Source organism: Anoplopoma fimbria, chromosome 3 (assembly GCF_027596085.1).
Source record: "Anoplopoma fimbria isolate UVic2021 breed Golden Eagle Sablefish chromosome 3, Afim_UVic_2022, whole genome shotgun sequence".
Lineage (NCBI taxonomy): Eukaryota > Metazoa > Chordata > Actinopteri > Perciformes > Anoplopomatidae > Anoplopoma > Anoplopoma fimbria.
Window position 1 is genome coordinate 4,179,986 of NC_072451.1, and position 21,980 is coordinate 4,201,965.

The 21,980-nt window shown below is 39.3% G+C and overlaps 1 protein-coding gene across 1 annotated transcript in view; it reads right to left on the reverse strand.

Moving 5' to 3' along the window:
- Positions 1–10,474: 10,474 nt before the first annotated feature.
- Positions 10,475–21,980, reverse strand: part of LOC129117100 (contactin-associated protein-like 4) — a 97,182-nt gene continuing 85,676 nt past the window's right edge. Inside the window, 5 exon segments of the mRNA XM_054627649.1 lie at positions 10,475–10,671; positions 12,330–12,401; positions 13,584–13,802; positions 17,661–17,748; positions 20,065–20,198. Coding sequence (XP_054483624.1) covers positions 10,475–10,671; positions 12,330–12,401; positions 13,584–13,802; positions 17,661–17,748; positions 20,065–20,198 — 710 coding nt within the window.

A 21,980-nucleotide genomic window follows, 5' to 3' on the forward strand; every position in this document is an offset into this window, starting at 1 on the left:
TTTAACACCATTCCGTTAACGTGAAACAGCCGCTGTTAGGTTTAAGCAACAAAACCACCCAGTTAGGTTTAGTAAAAACATCATGGTTGGGCTTTAAATAAGTACAGAGTTAAACGTGTTAAGCAATGTAACATAACAATGGAAAACACGTCACAAACATCATTAAAGTCACTTTAGAATAACTCAACAACAGTTTGGAACATCGGTCTCCTGGTTGAAAGTCCTGTGTATGTTTGAAGCTAACTAGCAGAATTTCACGCCTCAAACTTTTAATTTAATTTCCATAAAGTAACGGCCTAACCTTCTCTCTCGTTTTTAGATCCCCTCTCTTGCAGCCTGTTCTTCTCTTCCTCACCCCTACGTAGAGGCAACAAACCCATCTCGAAGCTTCCCCACATCGCATTCAGCAAAGCGGATGAGAATGCAAATGCAGATGCAAATCAACCGTGTTTTTCTTTAATCCATCATTAAACGCATCTTGTTGATTGTGTGATCCTTGCTAGGTGTTTAAGTGAGATTAAAGACACAAGTGTTGCCTGCACAGTTACTCCAATACACTGTTTTACTTTACAAGACAGAGCCATTTAAGTTTTTGATCCAGAATCTGTCTGGTTCGAATGTTTTAAGATATTTGTAAAATCTAATCCAACAAAATCTGATTTAGGCTGTCTGTGAAGCTTTACACTGAATGATACCAAAGGGACGAGAAGGTGGAAAAAAGATTAAGACGATGATCTCAGCTTCCTCTGGACGGAGCGTTCAATCACAGAGGTTTTCTTTTCCTCTCCTAAGCTTCAATTTGTCACTCTGTATGTGGAGAGAAGTCCTCACTAATGTCCACATGGCTCCTGACTCTCAACCAGGGAGTCAGGGTCAAGGTGTAGGTCGCAGTTCCTGGGGATCGGATGCTTCTTATTGTTGCAGCCAAACTGTGATAAATGCTGTTTTCTGGTGTTATTTTCTACTTGTTGCTAAAAATGATTCACCGTCTGGTCTGGTGCAGCATTAAACACGCTCTATATTTCCCTACAAGTCAAGTCAAATTTATTTGTGCTGCGTTTAATCAAGGTTGCAGTCTCACAGGGCTTCAAACGACGCCTACATTATGAAAGAATAATTGAAAACAAGGACAGCTAAAAAAAACAAACTCTGCCCTGTGGGGAAATTAAACTTCAACCATCAGCTAAGCTTAGGTGTGAACACACAAATAAATAGAGAAAACACATCCTAGGTTAAATAAATCTATCTGGATAATACATTATTCATGTTCCTTTTAGTAGACATTTAACTGGCTTTAAATAAAGGCTGGGAAACATTTCTCTCGCCTCGTCGTCGGGAGAATACATTGCCCTTTGAAATCGTCTGCATTGGCTGGGATGACTCTAATTAATGCAACACTTGACCATAATCTACTTTACTCTGCTGTGGGTTTTACATATAAAATCCCACTGTCACAACAGGATAAAAAACATGTTTATGTCAGAGATTTGTGGTCATATTTACAGAGTGTATTTCCTTTGTAGCTCGGCTAAATAAAACTGTTTTCTGAGCGTCTTATCAGGCAACAAAACACACAACAGATACGATGCTAATACTGTGTATCAACACCCTGCCAGGCTGCTGTCAAAGCATCTTCATAGCTCTGCCCGTCACCTGGATTAAAGGTACACTGAAGCTAAATTGAACAATGTAAACCACTGCTGCTGCTCGTATGAGTGTCATTTGTGACTAAAAACCATTCTAATCTCATGATATTGATGAAATAAAAGACGAAGCTGAAGCAAGTCGAAGACGGAAAAAGAGGGAGAAAGGAAATAGAGACAGTAATTGGAGAGGGAGATGAGATGGAGGCCCCCGCTGAGCAGACTTACCATCTCTGTGTGTGAGATCACAACAAATAGGAGGCTTCTGTAAATGTCATCCTGGAGGCGTGTGTGTAATGGGGAGGTGTGCCACAGGGTAAATGAGAGACTTGAGCTGGAGAAAGCCTCACGATAGAACGACGATAACAGGGCGGCTCAGGTGATACCTGGAAAATGGAGGCTTCCTGCTGGGATGATTATAAGTGATTGAAAACAGGAGGCCGTTTTCATAACCAGCTGTAAAAAAAACTTGAGTTAGGCAAGTTGTGCATCGCCTGGAGTCCAAGTCATTTAGGAGGAACATGAGAAAATTGGCAATCTGGCATCTGGAGTGTCTTTTCTGGATTACATTATATTACGATAGAGCTGAGGGAGCTGATGATTTGAATGAACTGAGGCTGCAAACGAGAAAGCGGTGCAAGAAAGAGGGTTCTCTAAGCTGATGGGTTTGCTCCATGTAGCGTCAGTCTATTCATCATATTGAAATATTTCTCTTTTTTTAAAAGGATAGAAGAAGGAACAACATGTTTTGTGTAGCCATGGCTAATACAGACTAGGACTCCAATGTTTTCCTAATCATCCAGTTATTTAAGCTTTCAGTGAAATAGGTCTGCATCATGAGAAACGCCAAACACACACAGAACAAACAGTCACACCATGAATGAGAGACTCTCCGACAGTTTAAACTTTTCAGGCTGGTCTCATCCAGCATTCGTAGCTATGACCAAAGGAAATTGGCCAGAATTCTTAGTTATTCCACAAAATGACTTCATTTGTTATCCACGTAATCATGAACGAGGAAGTATAAAGACCGCAAAAGCACACATGGAGGTTTGGAGGTGGCTGGGTCCAACAAAGAGCGAACTTTCAAGAAGAAGCCAACGTGGATTTACTTACTTAAATAATGTAGTAATGGCACTAACATGACTATTTTGACCCCAAAGACGATCTTTCCTGAACCAAAATCAAACCACGTAGTTCATGATCCATTCATAAACTTATCCGAGTAGTTTTGTTGCCTAAACTCAGCTGAGTAGTTTCCTGTGAAGACGGAAGATTTGAAAAGACGTGAAATTGACACGTGTTGCTGGCTTTCATCAGAAAAAGCACAAAATGAGACTTGTTTTGATTTACTGTGTCTTGTTCCTCTTGGTGATGAAAGGCTTTTTGCCTGCGTAGTCGGACAACACTTTGTGCAAACTAGTTTTAAGTTTTAAGCATATTGAGTCCTATAAACTACATCAGGCAGCCACCAAGGAAACACTTAGTTGGATAAATTCCTTCTTGGTTTTATTCCGGCTTTTTGTTGATAATAATACAAGAATCATGAAAGCCCTATCTGTCCATGATAAAGCTGCTGGCTTCACATCTGTCTATCATTATTTAGGTGAATTTAGGTTTTTTAAACTACAACTGATGAAGATAAGATAGTTTGTTGTGCATGCTTGTTATTTTGTAGCATATCAAATCTTCTGTTTGACATCACCAGATGTGGTTATTAAGAATTGAATCATGCATGTTAACCAAAACCAGTTCCAACAGTCTCCAACAGACTTTTGTCAGAAATGTCTGAATTCTGAAAGGTGAAACTGAATTTTCCGACATGCCAGCCTTAATGATTTTCTGCATGTAGCCGCATTGATGGCTGTCACCTGTCTCTTATTGACTGAATCTTCTAACAGGATGGATGGAAGATTCAGGAAAGAGGACCGACAGAGGAAGGTAGAAGAGACAATGAAAAGTAAGAGACGGATAGTTCAAACGCAGCAGAAAGTTGCTGGTTCTGCAGACGATATTTATCAGATTGCTCAACAGTCTCACAGCTTCGGTTTAAGAGCACCTTGACTCTTCCCACCTCTCCTGCTTTAATAGGAGATAACGACGGTCTAATCTCTAATGGAAAAATAACCGGGAGAAACAGAGCTAATCTGTGACAGAGAAATAACAGCAGCGCAGGACAACATTTTAAAACATGGCTGCCTGCAGACAAAGTGTACTTTTAAAGGATTATCCTCACACTCGTCAGCTTCTCTCGCTCCAAAACATTTCCAGCTTCTCCTTTTTATCTGCCTCCACACAGAGGAGTTAGTGTTCATCCCGATTCGTATCAGTCATCGCGGCCGAGCTACCTCACCGGCTGGCTATCCAATAATTAATAGATTTTCCCAAAAGCATGTTTTTCAGCTTCACCTCTGCAGACTCTTATCAGGCAGGTTGGAAAGGTGGGAGAAGCAGGAAGAGGCTGCAGGTCTTCGACACGAGAATCCAGACGACCTCGACTATTAATTACAATCCGGCTTTAAATCCCTCTGACGAGCAGGTAAACACTTAAATCTGAGAGTAAGGACATGGATCATTTGGAGTTCGTGCCCTGTGGATTAAATCTTCAGCACACCTCATGTTTGCTGATGTTTATATTGTAGTGTGGCTCGGTTTGTTTACATTTCCCTAACCAGTAAAACAGCATATTCAGGAGCAAAGCAGGATTTATGATGCTGTTATACCGTTGCAAAAAAAAAAAAATACAATGATGATCCTAGTTCGATTACAGCAGGAAATCTTTGTTGTATCTTTGTGGCCATTGGTTTGGGGACTACATTTTGGAAGCCCTGAATACGTTTCTGGGAATCAGCGTCACAGAGAATCTGACATGGTCGTCGAACATAGCCATCCTGATGAAGAAGGCAAAAAAAACTTTCTTGAGGAACCCAAAAATTCCCAAATTCTTGTTGACTTTGACAGAGGAGCAATAGAAAGCATCACATTCTCACTCGCAACTCATCAGACGCTTTGTCAGTGGACCTAAGCTTCAAACTATGACGCGCTAGGTACCCCTCCAGTGTCGGTTTACAAATCTTTCTTGCTTTGTGTCTTTTCAAAACAAACCTACATCTTCATAAGATTTCGGTTTGGTAACAAAAACACTTAGACGTTACAACATTTTTAGAAAAAGTGTGGTTGAAGCTAACTTGGCCAGCTAGAGAGAAAACTATGTACGTGACACGAACAGCGGTCTCTTGGATGAAAGTCCTGTGTTTGTTTGACCAATCTAACCTTGCCTGCAAAGAGCCCTAAAGGATATTAACTATTCAGCTCACCTACGCTGAGACTTTAAAGACAGAGCTGACAAACAGTAAACTCTATTAGATAACTCAATACTTGCAGATTATTTTCAACAGTAATTTCACTGCAACAGGGGAACAGCATTGAGCAATAGGATGTACTGAATACACAGAGGACTGACGGGCTTCTCTGTATATGTGGGGTTTATTTAATAAAACGATGTTAAGAATCAATTTAGCTTTTTCATTTAGTGCCATTTAGATCCCCGAAGACATCACAATATGAAGATATGATCTCAGAGTCTTATTCAGAAACAAAATGTAAGCTGTTGCATCATCATAATCCAATCATATCACAGCACCAGTGGCTGTATGCCGAGGTTTAAAACTCTTCACGGGCTCAGTGATTTTATTTCTTAAACTAATCTAATTTCTCCTTCTCACACACACTCATGACAAAATCAGATTTTAATCCTTAAATTTGATTTAGCATGTTAATATCTAAATGATAACAGAGAGCTAGTGGTTTATGCTGAGAGGGTTTAAAAACGTGTGACTGAATCTTCTTACCTTACCGAAGGGAATAAAGTGACAGAGGAGCTTAATGTATGTAGTGTCTTCATTTCTATGAACACATTGTTAATGAATCAAACCTGTGAACGAACGTTGACGAGTAAACAGCCATCAGTCAGTAGGAATCCTGTTGGGTTCTTTCTTTTTTCCTCCGCTGCTGCTGAGACACTCGACCTCCTCCTGCAAAATAAACAACCTCATCATCTGCATCATGTGACACATATAGAAAAACCACACTGTAGCAATATACTGTGTTATTGTACAAATAAAAGTGTTGGAAGTCAAGTGTGTGAATACACAACAAATCTTTTTTTCAGGTGATTATATATAATATTTTTAGTTCATTAGCTTAATAGAAAAATTCTGGTTAAAAAAGAGGTCTGAATTAATAGAAATCTATCAGAAAATGACTCTACTTCTCACTTGATTTATTACCTCATCAAACATTGTAAACATGAGTTGATGGTCTCATTGGCTAGTTTAATGTCTTCTTCAATACAGCATGATGTTCACTTAGTAAATTATGGTCCATTTAGAGTTATATAGACACTAAAGCAAGGTATGCTTGTCATGACGATGACGTCCTATTCTTATTGACAGTTTATGCCATATACTGATAATTAAACCAGGAGACACTCAGCATTTTAAATAAATGCATGAACAAAGGCAAAAGGAAATGCAAAGTCGTCCTGTCTGACCACACTTAGATGTTGTTTAAAGAGATGCACATATGCTACAACATGACATATCCCTCTCTGACACAGTGAACTGTTAGTACAGCATCATTTCTACTCAGAGGCAGCTCTGTAGCTTCCACTGCGGTGTGAATCAAAAAAGGAATACAAAGTAGAGAGCTGCACATAATCCCATGAGCTGCAGGAATGCCACCGTGGGTGAGATGTGTTGCTTCAGCACATCAACGGCTTTTCAAACGTTAACCTAGAATGATACATCCCAGTTTTCCTTGAAGTGTGTCCATGCCCCTGTGGTATTTAGCCTCTAATCAACCACATTAATTGCATATTGAACTGCCAACAGATGAGACAGAATCTGGTATCACATTTAAATTCCAGTTGGCGGTAGATTAGTTGATGCTGTTGGAAGTTTTCTTCACTGAGTCTTTTGATATTGCTGATGATGCTGAAGACGTCAGTTATCAGCTTCACATCTGGTCTCTGATCACAACCACTAAAGATGGAGATTTAAACGAGTCAAACAGGAATCACTGATCTGAGGCGGTTGAATCATGTCGGGCGTCGTGAGTGTTTAAACAGGCAGAGAGGGCTAAGTGGCTCTTCACAGAGAATCACTTTGATATCCTCTGCTCCTGGATGCTGCACAGCTTTACATATTTACGTCATCTGTGGTCTGCAGAATGTGAACGGCCACGAGAAATGTCAGAGCTGCTGACGGATCTGTATCCTCCCACACTATGCGGTATGAAGGAGCAAATATAAAAAGATGTAAATGTATGTAAATTGTCCTGTTAGTTGAGGGGGGAGTCTTTGCTGTGTGTCAGCTTCATTTAACAAAGAAACAAAAGAGAATCCCACAATAGAAATATGTGAATTTCTTTTCATTTTGTTGTGGAGACACATGTCGGCTTCCTGTCCTTTAGACATGTAAATGTAAGAACAAATTGGTTCACAAGCACAATTGGAGTGTATCCTGTTAACATTTTATTCCTCTGGTGAATCCATCTGTAAATCTGTAAAAAAAAAAACTCCAGCTATGAGAAAAAAAGAGTGCCATCGCTTTTAATTTTCATCAAACAGGATTTTGTTGATAACCAAACAACAGGAATGTGGGTAAAATCTGGATATTTCTATGGCATGACACTCACACTCAACAACATCACTGTTATTCACCAACACTACAGTTATACTGAACAAACTTCAACCAGTGCCTGGTGTCAGAGAGGATGTACACTATTTCTAAAACAAAAAAAACTCTCTTTAAAGGATAAGGATAAAGTTATTCTGTTATTCTTTTACCTTGCTTTCAACAAATCTCATGAAAAGACCAAATTGAACAATGTGTTTGTCTGAATCTGAGTTCTCTAACCTGTGCCTTGGTCTCAAACACATTGGTCACTACTTAACATGTAAATATGACATAAAAAAGGCCACAAAATATTCATTTTTCAGGAGTAAACATGTTGGGGACTATTTTCAGCAGAGGATTGGTGCACATTTTGTACTCTTGAGAGTATTTACGGCAGCAGCATGGCGCATGTGGGATTGACTCAAAAACAAACTCCTGCATGTTTATGCTAATGAATGTCACCCAGTGCAACAGTGTGGCAGTGCTTTTTTTGGACAATAATGGAGCTTTATGGCACAGGGGAATACGCTATATATATAAAGCATAGGCCACACAGAGGATACTTCTTAGTAGGGACAATTCATTATTTGTTTTAGTCTTTTCTTTTAATTTATTGACAATAAGGAAATTGCAGCATATCACCAGCCTTAATCCCTGGTCTCATCATCATTAAAGTAAAATCAGAAAGGGGGGTGGATTCATTCAACAGGGCAATCTGTGAGAACTTTTACCATCGAGTTTGACCCATACATTTGCGCCGCTGACCATTAGTAGTAACAGAACGGAGAGCCGGAGGGTCCAAAATGGGAGGAAGCTGTCGTAGCTTAGCTGTTTTTTTACCCTCCTCTCTCAGAGTATAAAGCGCTTCTTAAAAGAGGAATAGTTTGCAGAGAGTTATGAGAGAGGAGCTGTTTTTACAAATACAGATGGCCATATGACAATTTCCCCTTCAGAAACTTTCTTATTTATGATGCACAGTCTGGAGAATAAAATGCACAACACATAGAACGTAGAAAGAAGCTCAGAGGACTATTGTGTCTGACTAGCTAATGGCTAACACGCTAGCAGCAGGTTCCCAGCAACAAAATATCTTTTAAATGTGAGATTAACCAAAAAAAATGTCTGAATACAGGAACAAAACTGTAAAACTGTTTGATATTCATTTAGTTTTTGCCTGAAAATGGTTTGACAAAACAAAATAGTGCCGCTAGTCCGACCATGTATCTGGTTGTCAAGGTTAACTGTTGAGTTCGCCTGTCTGCAATCAAGTGCTGCTTCTGCTTCGCCAAAGAATGGACTATCGAGGATGCGGCAAAGACAACAACGCGTGGCTTTAGCTGTTCTGACTCGGGGAACAAAAGGAAAAAAACACAAACAAAGAAGATGAATAATTCACTTTGAAGTTTTAGCAACTTTTGTCATTAAAATCCCATCTGTGCTTTGGGGTCTCGGTGAGAGTCGGTGGTGTGTGTTTGAGAAAACAGCTGCTGTCGATCCTCTTTCTGCTTTCATCCTCCCTCGATCTGCAGCGGCACTCTTTACACATGAGTTGAATTAACACATTGGAGGGGGGGGGGGGGGTTGCTTCATTTTCAAGTGTTAATATCAGTCTCACTCTGATCATCTCTTTGCTTTCCATCGAGTCACAATCCACCTGTCAGACCGAAGCAGATTAGCATCTTCAAAAACACATTAAGTGTCTCTGCGTGCAGTGCAGGAGGTGACAGACAGCCACAGTGTTGTAGAAGCTGTGTTAACGCTGCTGTCAGCGTTAAAAGCTTTACTCTTCAGAGACATTTAGAGAGATGGGAGAGAAAGCTCCCAGCAGGCTGCCTACAGCAGGGAGGAGAAAACTTTTAGAATAGAGAGGGAAAACTGACAAGCCTCTTTTTTTGGATGAAAAGCTTTCAAACTATTGGAAACTAGCAGCGTTCAGTGCTCACAGATGTATTTCTGTTCTCTGCTTTTTTTTTTTTCTTTCATGTTACAATGTAAAGAATACGAGAGAAAAAGAAAGAAAGAAGTATGAGAGAAAGAAAGGAGTAAAAAGAAAAGTGGAAAATGACTTCCTACTGTGTAAAAAGTCTCCAAGTATCTTGACCAGTAGCTTCCACACTGCAGTTCTCCAAACAGTATAAATTTGCTAATGGTGATGATTGGAGTATGTTGACTTTCGAAGACACCACAATTCTGTGGGAGCACACTGGAGGAAAAATGTTTAATTCACGTGCTGATGGTCAACAATGTCCTGGTGGATGTTTGCAGGCCGCAAGGACTCTCGCAATGCTTGCACATTTTTCATTTAACAATGCTTTGAGGCTCTGCAGCCTCTAAAGAGTACATTCTGTTCCTCCCCTGAAGCACTGCACACCACAGAAAGACAGCAAATGAACCACCAAACACCAGCTCATATAGGAATACTCTTCAGGAGCTGATGTAGTATAAAAAGCAAGACAGTCCACAAAGGGGGAGTGGGATCGGACTTGGTCAAACAAACACAGGACTTTCATCAAGAATGTTATTGTTAATGTCAGTTTTTTTGTTATTGAAACTCAACTTTCTGTGAAGACGGAGGTTTATTTTGAAAAGACAGCATGCTTGTAATCGTGTGGAAACTGACACACTTCCCTGACACGTCCAGAACTGACGCTAGTGGTGTACGTAGAGCGTCAGAGTTTGAAGTGAAGGGCTGCTGATCAAGCCTCTGTATTTTGACGAGTCAGGAGTCAGAATGTGTTCATTACTCTCATAGCAACATGCATCAGCTAAACGACTCCAGTGACGTTTTCAAGCACCCTGATTAACGGATAAATAAAGTTGTGTTTGAATACTTTAAACTATAAAGAAAAAAAAAATCTGTTTCACAAGAGTATTTTCAACCTTTCCATAATGACATAGTGGTATAAGTTTGCTGTAGACTTCACTTCCACATTTACATTTTTGAATATTTACAAGGATATCAACACCTTATAAGTCCAGCACTTGTATTAATATATACAATATATACAGTAAGAGAAAAAACTGTGTGTATTGTTTTTTGCTTTCTGTATTCTGTGGAGCCACGGCCTCCAGCGAAGTCTCTGATTGGCTCTGAGTGCAGCGAAAAGTCCTGAGGCGTGGACGGACTCCTCTGTCCGTTCATCGGGCCTCCAGTTAGATAAAATACTCCTTTGGGTTTTCAGTGGAGACGTTCTGGGAGTCCGTCTGGTTGTTGAAAGGGAAATCTTGGCTGTCCTCCTGCTTGACTCCCTTCACTTCCTGGTTTCTATAAGTCTCTTTTCTGCGGTAGAGGAATCTGGCGGTTATCGCCAGGCCGGTCAAAATCACAAAGATCACCACTGCTATGACACCTGCAAGGTAGAGGACAGTCACTCTGACATATTCAGACATGTTTGGAAATATATTTGTCACCAGGAGTTAGATGAAAAAAATAAATTTAAGCTTAGGTATCTCTGTGGCATGTTTAGCTTAATTTAACTAGCAGGCACTAGGGAAAAGCTTGCCAAAATCCATAAAAAGCACTTTGCATCGACTATAAATTTGTTAGCTTAGACTGTGAACTCTTCTTGATCGGCAGCAGATGGATGCTCTGACCCTACAATGTCCCAAGAAGTCCAGACCTAAGAAGTTGCAGGCTTTGCATTCTAACAAGACATCTGATTGGGTGCAGTCTTTGTGCTAAGCTAGGCTAAAAAGTACCGATCTCTCTCATGAATGTACAGCTATAACCCCTAGTTAAATCAATTTAAAGTGATCCTTTAGGTCATAAAAATATCAAAGTCTAGAGGGGAAAGTGTAACGTAATGTAACCTTTTTCATATTTCAGTTTTGCCAGGTGAGACTACGAAGTTTTCAAACGTTTTTTCAAGTGTTTGTTGTTGTTATACTCATGTTTTCTTCATCTTAAGTATTTAACTTGATTACACAATATATAAATTAATACTCAGCTGGAAAACAACATTCTTTTTTTAGTCCTATTTAGAACATGAAGTAGCAGTGCACTTCAGCCTCTTGTGACCTAAATTAGTATTAAAAAAAAAAGTAAAAATGATCCTGGCTAAACTTTTGTTCTGCCTGTTCTTACGTCATAAACACAGGAGAGAAAACAACTTGCCTCTCGGGGCTCATTCTTAACTCACAGAAACACAACGACTCTTACTTTCAGGTAAAGAAAAAAAGTTGAGAATATTATATTCCATTTCTTCTAATAGATCCACCAAACTGCTACACACTTTTGTGGTATTTCTACTTTAACAGTAATTATTGAAATACTTTCACCACTGCTGACAACCAACTGAGCAGAGTCCATGTTGTAACTCAGCAGTGATGTTTTGATGTGTGCTCATCTCTCTGAATCCTGGAAAGCTTTGTTGCTTGCTGACTGACACGCTGACTTTCTGTGGAATAAATCTATCACAGTGGACTTTTGGTCACAGAGCTTTGTGAAACCGCTGTGATTATTTCTGCCCATCTCTACTTCACCTCCGGGGTCTGTGAGCTCTTTCTGCCCCGCAGTCTGGTTTGTCCTACTAATCTAAACTTCAAACTTCACATATTCAGACTCTGCTGAACCCCTTCTGTTCAGCACATTTCATTATCCACGGAAAGTTTCATTTAATTGCAATTCCAAAATACAGCCGATATCAATTTCGCACTATATTGCTTTGGTTAGCATATTGAAGATAGCAGTGGGAAAGTTTCTCCATCAGCAAGTCGTTTCAGCGGATGTTTAATTACTTCAGCTGTCCTTTTGTGCACTGAGACACAGAGTCACAGAGATTAAATGGACAACTTTCAATGACTTTTCACTTTTATATCTACAAGCTTATCAATAGTCACTTTGGCACAATCAGAAAATGTATTAAAAACGTTTAACTTTTGAGGGATTTTTTTGCTTTTGTGTCTTTCGCTCATCAGTGAAATATTTAGTGTAATCTCTGAATCTGATGGTTCAAAGAAGTCCAATACAAACATAGTAAAAAAAATAAGGTGAAATAGGTTCCAGTACCTCCAATTAGAGCCGAGTCGGTCCTGATGGCATTGACTAAAGGTTGACCTGAACCCACTGAACCAGACTGGTCTACAGCAGAGAAAGAGAAAGGTAGAGGAAATGAAAGGTAGGAAGGTAGAAGAAAGAAAAAGAAATAGGGCACCGAGAATAAGAAGAGGAGATGTCGAGAAGAATAACAGCCAAGCAGATGTGGAGAGAAAGTGGGGAAGAGAAAAGAGAGACAAAGAAAGACATTCAGAGACAACATCAGAGCAGTTAGGGAATACAGCAGCAGCTCCCCAAAGCACTCTATTAAAGCAGCATGAAGCTGGATGAAAACGAGACCAGAGGAAAGACGCTGGAAACTCCCCACTGTGGCCCAAATTAATTATCTCATCAAGCACATTGTCATGATTCTCCTCAACAAGGTGTACATACTTAATGAGCCCGTTACACAGTTTGAAACAGCAGCTCCCACCAAGAATAGAAACAGTTGGAACAAAGAAGGGAGGGGAAAGAGTAGCACAGTCACAGATTTCTATGCAAATATCATTGTTGGGGCGCAAAGTTCAACAACTAATTTAAGTTTTTTATTTTTGTCAGGCTTTTAGATGACATACTATAACACATTTAACATAAAATAATGTAAAGAAAATGGTCAGCAATTATTGGGTAATTAGGCTAAAGAGAAGAACAGTGAGCAACAACAACCTGTAAATAAGGATTGTTTTTTTTTTTACATTTCAACTCCCTTCTGCTGTAATGTAAAAGAGTGACAAACTGTGTGGGGGGAGGAAAAGGTCAAACAAACACAGGATGTTCACCCAGGAGACCACTGTCCATGTCCCATTTTGAACCAAAAGTCAATGTTATCTTATATTTAAGTGACTTTAAGTTACGTCAAACATGTAATGTATTCTAACTAAGTAAAGTTATGTAACAAACATACTTATTTTAACCCAAAGCACAACCTTTTACTAAATATAACCAATTAGTTTTGTTGCCAGAACATAAATGACGCCTTTGGGGTTCTGACCAAGTGACCTTATGTGACAAGCTGATACCTTCTTACAAGGTTAGACACTAACACAATTCTTAATAAATTATCACGTTGATCTGTAACTTTGAAACAATCAATCCGACTCAACTTTAAAAGTTGAGTCGAATTCCTTGCTACCTTTTAAACCCAAAGTTCCGCTCACACTATAGTACCAATAAATAGAACATTAAACGTTAGTCCAGTAAATCTAAACCTGACTCCTCCCCTCCTACCTGTCAGGTGGTGTGTGTTCTCTGCTGCGTAGGGATTGGCCGAAGCCGAGGAGCCGCAGTTGGACTGGACTAAAGGTCCTGAGATGATGACGGGGCTGGTGTGTGGGTGGAGCAGAGCAGCTTTCAGAGGGCTGATGGAGTTAAAGCGGACCACAGAGAGACAACCGGTGAAACCGAGAGACGCCAACTGGGACAGTTCTGGATCCATCTCATCGGACTCTGGAGACAGAGGAGTGAGAAACTTGAAATAATAATGGGAAACAAATAGCTCCTGAAATACAATTTAATCATCCTAAAATTGGATATTATCACATTTTTTACGTCAATTTTGCCAAAAGACAATATTTTTGCCCCGGAAGAAGGAATCTTTTTCTTTTTCAAAAGCGTTTGTCAATTGTTTCTATAATTTTTTTGAATCATGAGACATTTCTTTAAAAGAATAGTTTGTCCTTTTGGGAAATATGCTTATTTGCTTTATTGCCGAGAGGTGAATGAGAAGATTGATGCTGCTTGTTTGTCTTAGTTTAGCACAAACACATGAAACAGCCCAGATCTGTCTAAATGAAACAAAATACAACTATCAGCACTTCTGAAACCCACTAACTACCATGTTATAACTCATTTGTTTAATCTGTACAAAAACGTGTAAAATGTTTGTTGTTTTATGGTTGCCGATTGTAGCTTCGTATTTAGCGTATACACACAAGAGTGGTATTGTTCTTCTCGTCCTCCTGTCGGCAAGAAAAATGCCCGAAAAATGTCTTTAATACAAGTGCTTCTTTTATCTGGGACACTCGTTTCTTCATTCATCCTAAAAAAAATAAACATTTTGTGAAGGACAACTGGAAATATTTCATCCCGTAGGCAGACTTTGCTGCTTAAAATAGAAAAAGAACATTTTGACTTTTTGGGGGATTCGTCTTTTATTGCAATGTGGTTTTAGAGCACAGATTAACAAACTGACTGTTAAAGAAAGAGCTCTGAAATAAGATTGTACTCATCTATACTAATGATTGAACTTTTAACCTTTCCTTTCGTAGCTCACAAAATCTTGACATACACTGACAGGCTCATTGACTCTGCCTCACATTCCCCTGTTATCAGAGCAGGACAATAGTGGCAGCACATTGACTCTAATGATTAGCACACACACACACACACACACACACACACACACACACACACACACACACACACACACACACACACACACACACACACACACACACACACACACACACACACACACACACACACACACACACACACACACTAAGCAGCAGACAGACTGTCAATAGTTAAGCTTCCAGTCTGCATCTATCACCCCTCGAGACAGATGTGCACTCTCACCTCTATCTGTTTACTTTATTGTCTTAAATCCCTCCATCATTCACCTCCACTCCTTCACAGCAGCGTAAACAGCAGCTGTGAGAGCCGACGTTACCGCGGTAACCAGCTGCATCAGTGTCTGTTCAGATGACTGAGAGGTGACACATCTGTATGTTGATGAGAGCAGCAGGAAGCATTACTGTCGCCTGTAAGCTCCTCTCAGCAGAAACACTCTTCACTCCATCACCTCCTCCCCCCTGTCTCTCTGTATTCCTTCCGGGTCCATTAGTCAGGCTGATGGATGACGAGGTTGGCAGGAAACGACAGAAAATCCACTTTCCTTTGCTTCTTTTTCTGATCCTGATCTGACTCTCTGCCTCCTCTGGTTTGTCAGAGGGGAAGACCGGTCACATGATGACATGACGGGGTTAAAACACACCGAGCTGAGTGGCAACATCCTGGAGCTTCGCATCAAGAGATAAGATCTTGGCGATAATGTTTGACATTCCACATAAGATATGTGCGTTTTTGATATGGCACATGGATTTCTGATTATTTATTTGTTTTGGAATATTTAACAATCATTTTGGAAAGGTATGGGTGTTTAAAAGCAGAAACTAGTGACCTAGAAGTTGAAATACAGCTTCCAATGACAACTTTATTCTCAATATTGAATTTCTTTTTTCATTTCAATGCCAACTTTTTACATGTCTCAGCACCGGCAGAGAAAAAAACCCCAGGAAACTAAAATGAAAGAACATCTAAATAATATATATTCATGAATACATGTGTGCAATTCAATAGAAATCTACTGACGTCTTCTAAAACATAAATAGATTAATAAGTAAAGCTTATATTTCTTATTTAGAGTTTCATGCAACACTAACACACTGTTGCATGCTTCCTTTCCAGTAAAACGCCACAAACCAAGCACAGAAATCAGAACACTTCTATCTTTAAACTACTTGATACATGCCTCTGATGAAAGCTCTTTCTAAAAGAATGGAAAGAGTGTTTCCATTCAAATTGACAGAGAGTTTGTTGTGTCTCCGTCTGAACAGAGAGCTGTGACTGCAGCCTCTCAGCCCCTCGTGTTATTAACAGCTTATATCTCAGTCCGTCTCTGATGGAGCGGCTCAAAGAGAACATGAATAAGTCAACGACGGAGCCAATTACTGTCTGACCCCCCCGACTCTGTTACAGGTGTCTGTCCAGGACGACTCACGGGAGCTCGGTGAGGATGTGGTTTAACTCACCCAGAGGGGGAGGTTTTTTCTTCTACAGGCTTTACATCTGTGCAGGTGATTTACAGGAAGGCAGACTCCTGGTTTAACTCGACCCTGCACTCATTTACATATCCATACGATGAGCAGTGAAAGGTGGGACACATGATATTCACAACAACTCAAGCTCTTCCAGATTTGTTTTGACAGCTAACTTAAAACCTCTATAATTGGAATAAACTATGCACAATGTTGTGGGAGCAAACCAGCACTTTCCGGAGAGAGATTCTTATCTGAGCTTGCGTTATTATCTTTGCTTTATTGATTTACCTGATTTTCACCAATTTCTGAAATATGAACATTGATTTTTTTTTAATTATATAATGTTTAATAACTTAAATTTCTAAAAAGAAATTTGCTGATGCACTTGATAGTGGACTAAATTAATGATTCTGGATACAGCCTTTGTCACAAGTAGATAATAGATAATTCAATAAATGAAGCCATGCTGACATGTCTGCTTTAGCCATTGAGGTCCATTCGCAAAAACTATCTTTTTATCTGTCTTGAGTACCAGTAAACTGTCCAACAACTTTAGATAACTTGAAACATATTCCCGATTTTGTGAAAATTATTTTAATTAAAACACCTACAAAAATCAACATGGTTTAAGTGTGCGCTAACCTGTGATGCTAGTTAAGTATGTCTTTCTTTTTTTTCATGTTGGTGTTTTTTTTATTTCTGTTATAATGTCATCCCTCTGCCTTGTTTACGTTGTTATTTATTTCATTGTTTCTGTCTTTACTATGTAAAGTTCCTTTGGAGCGCTATACAAATAAAATGTATTATTATTAATATTTTCCGAAAGGGAACTGAACCGAAAGTCAAACTTATCTGTACTATTTTTGCATTAAACTGTGCAACTAGTTGTGCAACCCTGTTGTACGATGACAAAACAATAACCTTGTAACCTTGTACCCCTTTCTCAACCGAGAGCAAAAGTTAGCCTTCAGGGCCCTTTGTGCCAGAAATCTCTTCGGGTTTAGTCAACGACTCTACTTGGTTAGATCGTGGTCCAGGTTGAAATAAACTTCTCCCATGTGCCAACAGAGTCAGTTGTCGTTGAAGAGAAGATATACAAGTTTCCCTTTTCAGTTCAGTTCCCCATCGGAAAGGGCTGTCTGACCGCAAGATCAAGCAGCGAAAACATTTAAAATAATAGCGCACACTTAAACTGATGTTTTTTCTTTTGTCGGACCTTTCTTTTAGGTGTCTAAACTACATTTTGCTGCCAACCCGTTCACAGCACATACATCGATTTGCTTCCGTACTGCTACTCTGTCTGTCAGTCTCTCCAAACTGCTGACTGTCATCTACTGTAGCTAATAAACTGTGTATGGATAAGCACCTTATACAACCCCACTTCAAAACAAACTATCACTTTAAAGCTGTTCAAATGCGTTTAAGTCCTAATGCTCTCCTATTAAAAAGACATTGTCCCTGCTTTTACTGCCTCCACACTTACCATGCACTCTGCCCAACACCAGCGACTTGATGGCGTTGAATTCTCCGTCAGATGTCAGGTTGAAGTCTTCTCTGGGGCTTTGGTCGATCTGAAAGAGAACAATTTTCTCCTAAAGTTTCCTAAATTTGCATTTGAAAACGTCTTACTTTGCTGACTCGTGGCAGTAGATACCTTATATGCAAAAGTGAAATTTCAGCCTGAGGATGTGATCCAGAAACATTAAGATTTATGTGTCGGAGATCAAAACACCACCCAATTTTAGGTGAATATGTTCGAAATACTTGTTTGGGTATCTTTCTCCAGACTAAACTCACCATATGCCTTTAGAGCATGTTTCTAAATATATAATGATTCACTATGATGAAAACTGCTAACATGAAATGCACCTCATTTTTCACTGGAGCCTCAGCACACAGTGAATCACGGGGCAGCTGCACCCGTGCAAGACGAGGTCACCTTGTTTTTATTCTCAGGGTGTTGGTGATTATACATCGAGGCTGAAGTGAACCTCATATATCACGAGAAGCTGTTGCTAACAAGATAAGACATTCATAAGATCCAGATATGATCACAATGCTCCATATTTCACGTGGAGCTCTTTTAATGTGTTGTTTGTCCCCGCTGCCCTGCCGTAGCTGCATCCAGGACAGTAAGGTGCTGACGGGGTGCTTTCTCATATAGATGAATATCACAATACTGTATCATAGTACACACACAGGGAGTAGATGGAACTGCCTGTGTGTGTACATCTGTATGTGTGTCATTGTATTCGCCCTTGGGGTCGGTGCCTCATTTGGCAAACATGGAAAAAGGTTAAGGCAGCACGTCAGCAGCAACTGCGTTTTTACAACACTTGCAGAACAACACAAAGTGTAAAGAGAGAAAACAGACAGCTTCTCTTTAAGTGCTGCTATTTTGCTTTAATAAGCTGTGTATAAACATTTAATACACACTATAATGGAAGCAGATATAGACCGATTCAATGGAATTCTACTTCTAGACAACAATTTGGGACCATGTTTACTTCCTGTCAGCTGATGTCATTCACAAACATGACAACTGTGAAATATATAACAATCACTAACAAGGAACTCACATTGGTAGGGTTCTACATGCATTTGATTATGATAGAGCATCTTTGTTATCAATAGCTAACCAACCATCAAACTGTTCATTATATTAAATAATATTCAGAAGAGTCAACGTTGGAAAGCTTTCTTTTTTATTGTCAGTTACTGAAACTAAATGCTATAACCTTATGCATCTATAAATCTGGACCTTTATGACAAAGCTCTATACTTTGTTCGTCAATGAACTAAGTTAGTCTTTACCAGAAATGTCTCTGTTGGTAGAATTCCTACATTCATTTGGATAAACCATTAACGTTAGTAAGAAATAACACTCATGAAGTTACAGCCTTCCTTCTTTTATATTTTCAGGAAATAGACCGGGGTCACATTTAAAGTTTACGTTTACAACATTTACAACTCTTAGTGTTAAATAATGTCGTTGCAAACTAACTTGAACTTTTCCTGTGTGCACCCATACGTGAAGACTGGAGTGTAAACACATTTATGACAATGTAGTAAGACAACGTTGTAGTAATATAAAACATGGCCATAAATTGCTGACAAATAAGGTAGATTCATAAATACTTAAAAGTCATAATATCTTTTTACAACTGCATTACAGTTGGTTGTAAACCCCTGATAAAAAATGTTTACACTGCTTATAAATGCTAAATCTGGAAACTTTTAGTAAAGTGTTACCAAAGTGGCTGTTGGTGATAAGCGGGCTGTTATGTGGCTGCTGTAGGGAGACGTTTGGATAAAAACTGAAGCGTACTGGTTCATTCAGACAAACACAAGCAAGACGTGACGGACACATGTCCTGTGAAGATACACGTCCTCATTCTAACAGAAGAGATTCCTGATCCAAAAGAAGGCAGACAAGTAGAAACATCTATATAGTTTATGAATGAAATTTTTGCATTTTACTTTCCTAAAACCTGAAACTGTTTTGACACTGCGTAATGTGAAACTGAGACCATTATCAGTTAACGTCCAGCTGTGCAGATTTAAAGAGATTTTAAGTGTCTTTTAGCTCATTGTCTCATCATTAACAGCACATTAAATGTAAGGTTGGGACTTCTGGCTCTCCCCAAACTCCACATATAACACTGTAGCAGGCTGTTTCCTGCAAATTAGCTCAGACAACCTAAGTTAATGCTTACTGCATGAACTGGAGACCAAACTGAAGCAAAAAGGAGAGTAAATATTTGACTTACAGTTATTAGATGACCACAAACAAGATGCTAAAGAGATTCCCATGTGGCTCTGTGTGTGCTGGTTGTGTGTGAAAGGGTTACCTACAATGATTTGATGAATGGATGAGGTGGTTTTACCTGCAGAGACACAGAGTCTGTCAGTCTCCTGATGGTGACGGTGTGTAGATGTCCGTCCGCCAGGCTCTTCACTCTGCTCCTCAACACTTCAGCATCTCTGCTGCTGTCCAGCTTGTATCTCACCTCCAGCATATCTTCACAAACAACGCACATCAAAACATGGGGTTATGTTTTTAATTCTCACATAAAGGGAAACAACCTTCAGAGCCTGACTTCAGAGTAAGAGATTTACACAAAAATATAATCATCATTTCAAATGTATTAAGTTCAAGGTGGAGTTTTTTGTCTTCCTGAAAATGGCCTTGTCCTGTAATCATAAAAGGGTTAAAACTTTTTAATCCTTCAAAGATATATCTGAGTATTTTAAAGAAGTGCTTTCTCCATTAATTGATATTTTATATTATGAGCATAAGGGCTAATTCCATATCAATACAATTTCAGAATTAACAGAAATCAAAGTTTTTTCCTACAAAAGATTAGTTTTTTTTTTAACAGCATGCACTATATTAATGTAAATAAAGATAATAAATCATACTTCAAAGTCTCTCTTATAAGGGAATGTGAGGGAATAATTGGTAAATGTAGGAGGACCTCCGGCTACCTGCTGCTGCTCTGATAACACATTTACTCTGGAAAAAAGGATGCCTTGGGTTGTGTTTGGGCTGAGGAGGTGTAATTGCGGTCCAGGGTGAAAAGAAATGAGCCCTCTCAAGGCAAATAAGAGAAAGCTCTCAGGGATTTAATTGGACACTTCAGTTTAAGTGCATTTACCTGACGACTCCACGGTCAGCATGAAACCTTAATGCCCTGCTGTCCATCAGCGTTCTCTGAGTCATTAACACCAGAAAAAAAAATCCATTTACAGCTAATCTGCCAGCAAAGTGCCAATTTTATTGGACTGCTGGTTGCTGATAATGTAATTTTAAACTCAAAGTGCCTCCAACTTCACTTAAAGCCAAACTCACAACATCATTATTTCACACCAAAGTTTATACAACACATTGGTAAGTTTTCTGCTGCTTTATTCTCAACACGCTGACCTGTCACCCATTAGCAGTCCACCAAACTTTTATTTCCCTCAACATCATTTATCAGGTCTTATATGGAGCTGTTTTTCCTATCTTTATTCGAGATTGATGTTTTTAAATTTAAGAGCATGACTAATTGAATTTATGCTCAAATTTTGTAAGGTTTTCCCTCAAAACCCTGTATTTGTACCCAAATAGCCCCTGCTTGAGCTTGGATTTGCTTTGCTTCTGCTCAAACTGTTTGCTTGCACGAAGATATTTTGTTTCTTGCAGAGATTTCCTTTGCTCCAGCTCCAACCCTCCTCTCACTGCTTCTGTGTGTTTGGGAAAATCTTCTCTCCGAATTCTCCTCTGCTTTCTGTTTTTTTTTTGTGCAATAACCCTGTCAAAATGAAATTCCCCAACCAATAGAATGCCAGGTGTGGTGTTGACTAATGAAATGATCCCTGCCTTTACTGTGTGTCCCTGATGGGTGGTTACTCTTTAACCTGGTTCATCCACTTCTGTCCTCCAAGACTTTATTATATATATTTTTTTACCCATTTTGTAAATAAACATAATAAATAATACAGTTGTACAATGGACAGTAAATATGTATACTACTGTTCTCTCCTACTACATTAGCTACACAGCCCTCCTGTCAGTGTGCAAGAGGGGATTGAACTGTTTATTGAAGCAAGTAACAGTTAGTTACACAGTTAGACGCTGAGAATCGCTTTATGTTGGTGGGGAGCGGCGCCAGTCAATGCAACACAAACCATTATATGTGGTTCATCACCACAGCAGCATGCTACTACAAAAGTACAACAGTAATACAGCTGATAATCAATAATGTTATATCCACAGAAGAAAAAGGAGCAAAAAACAAAGCTGAGCGCTACAGAGCTA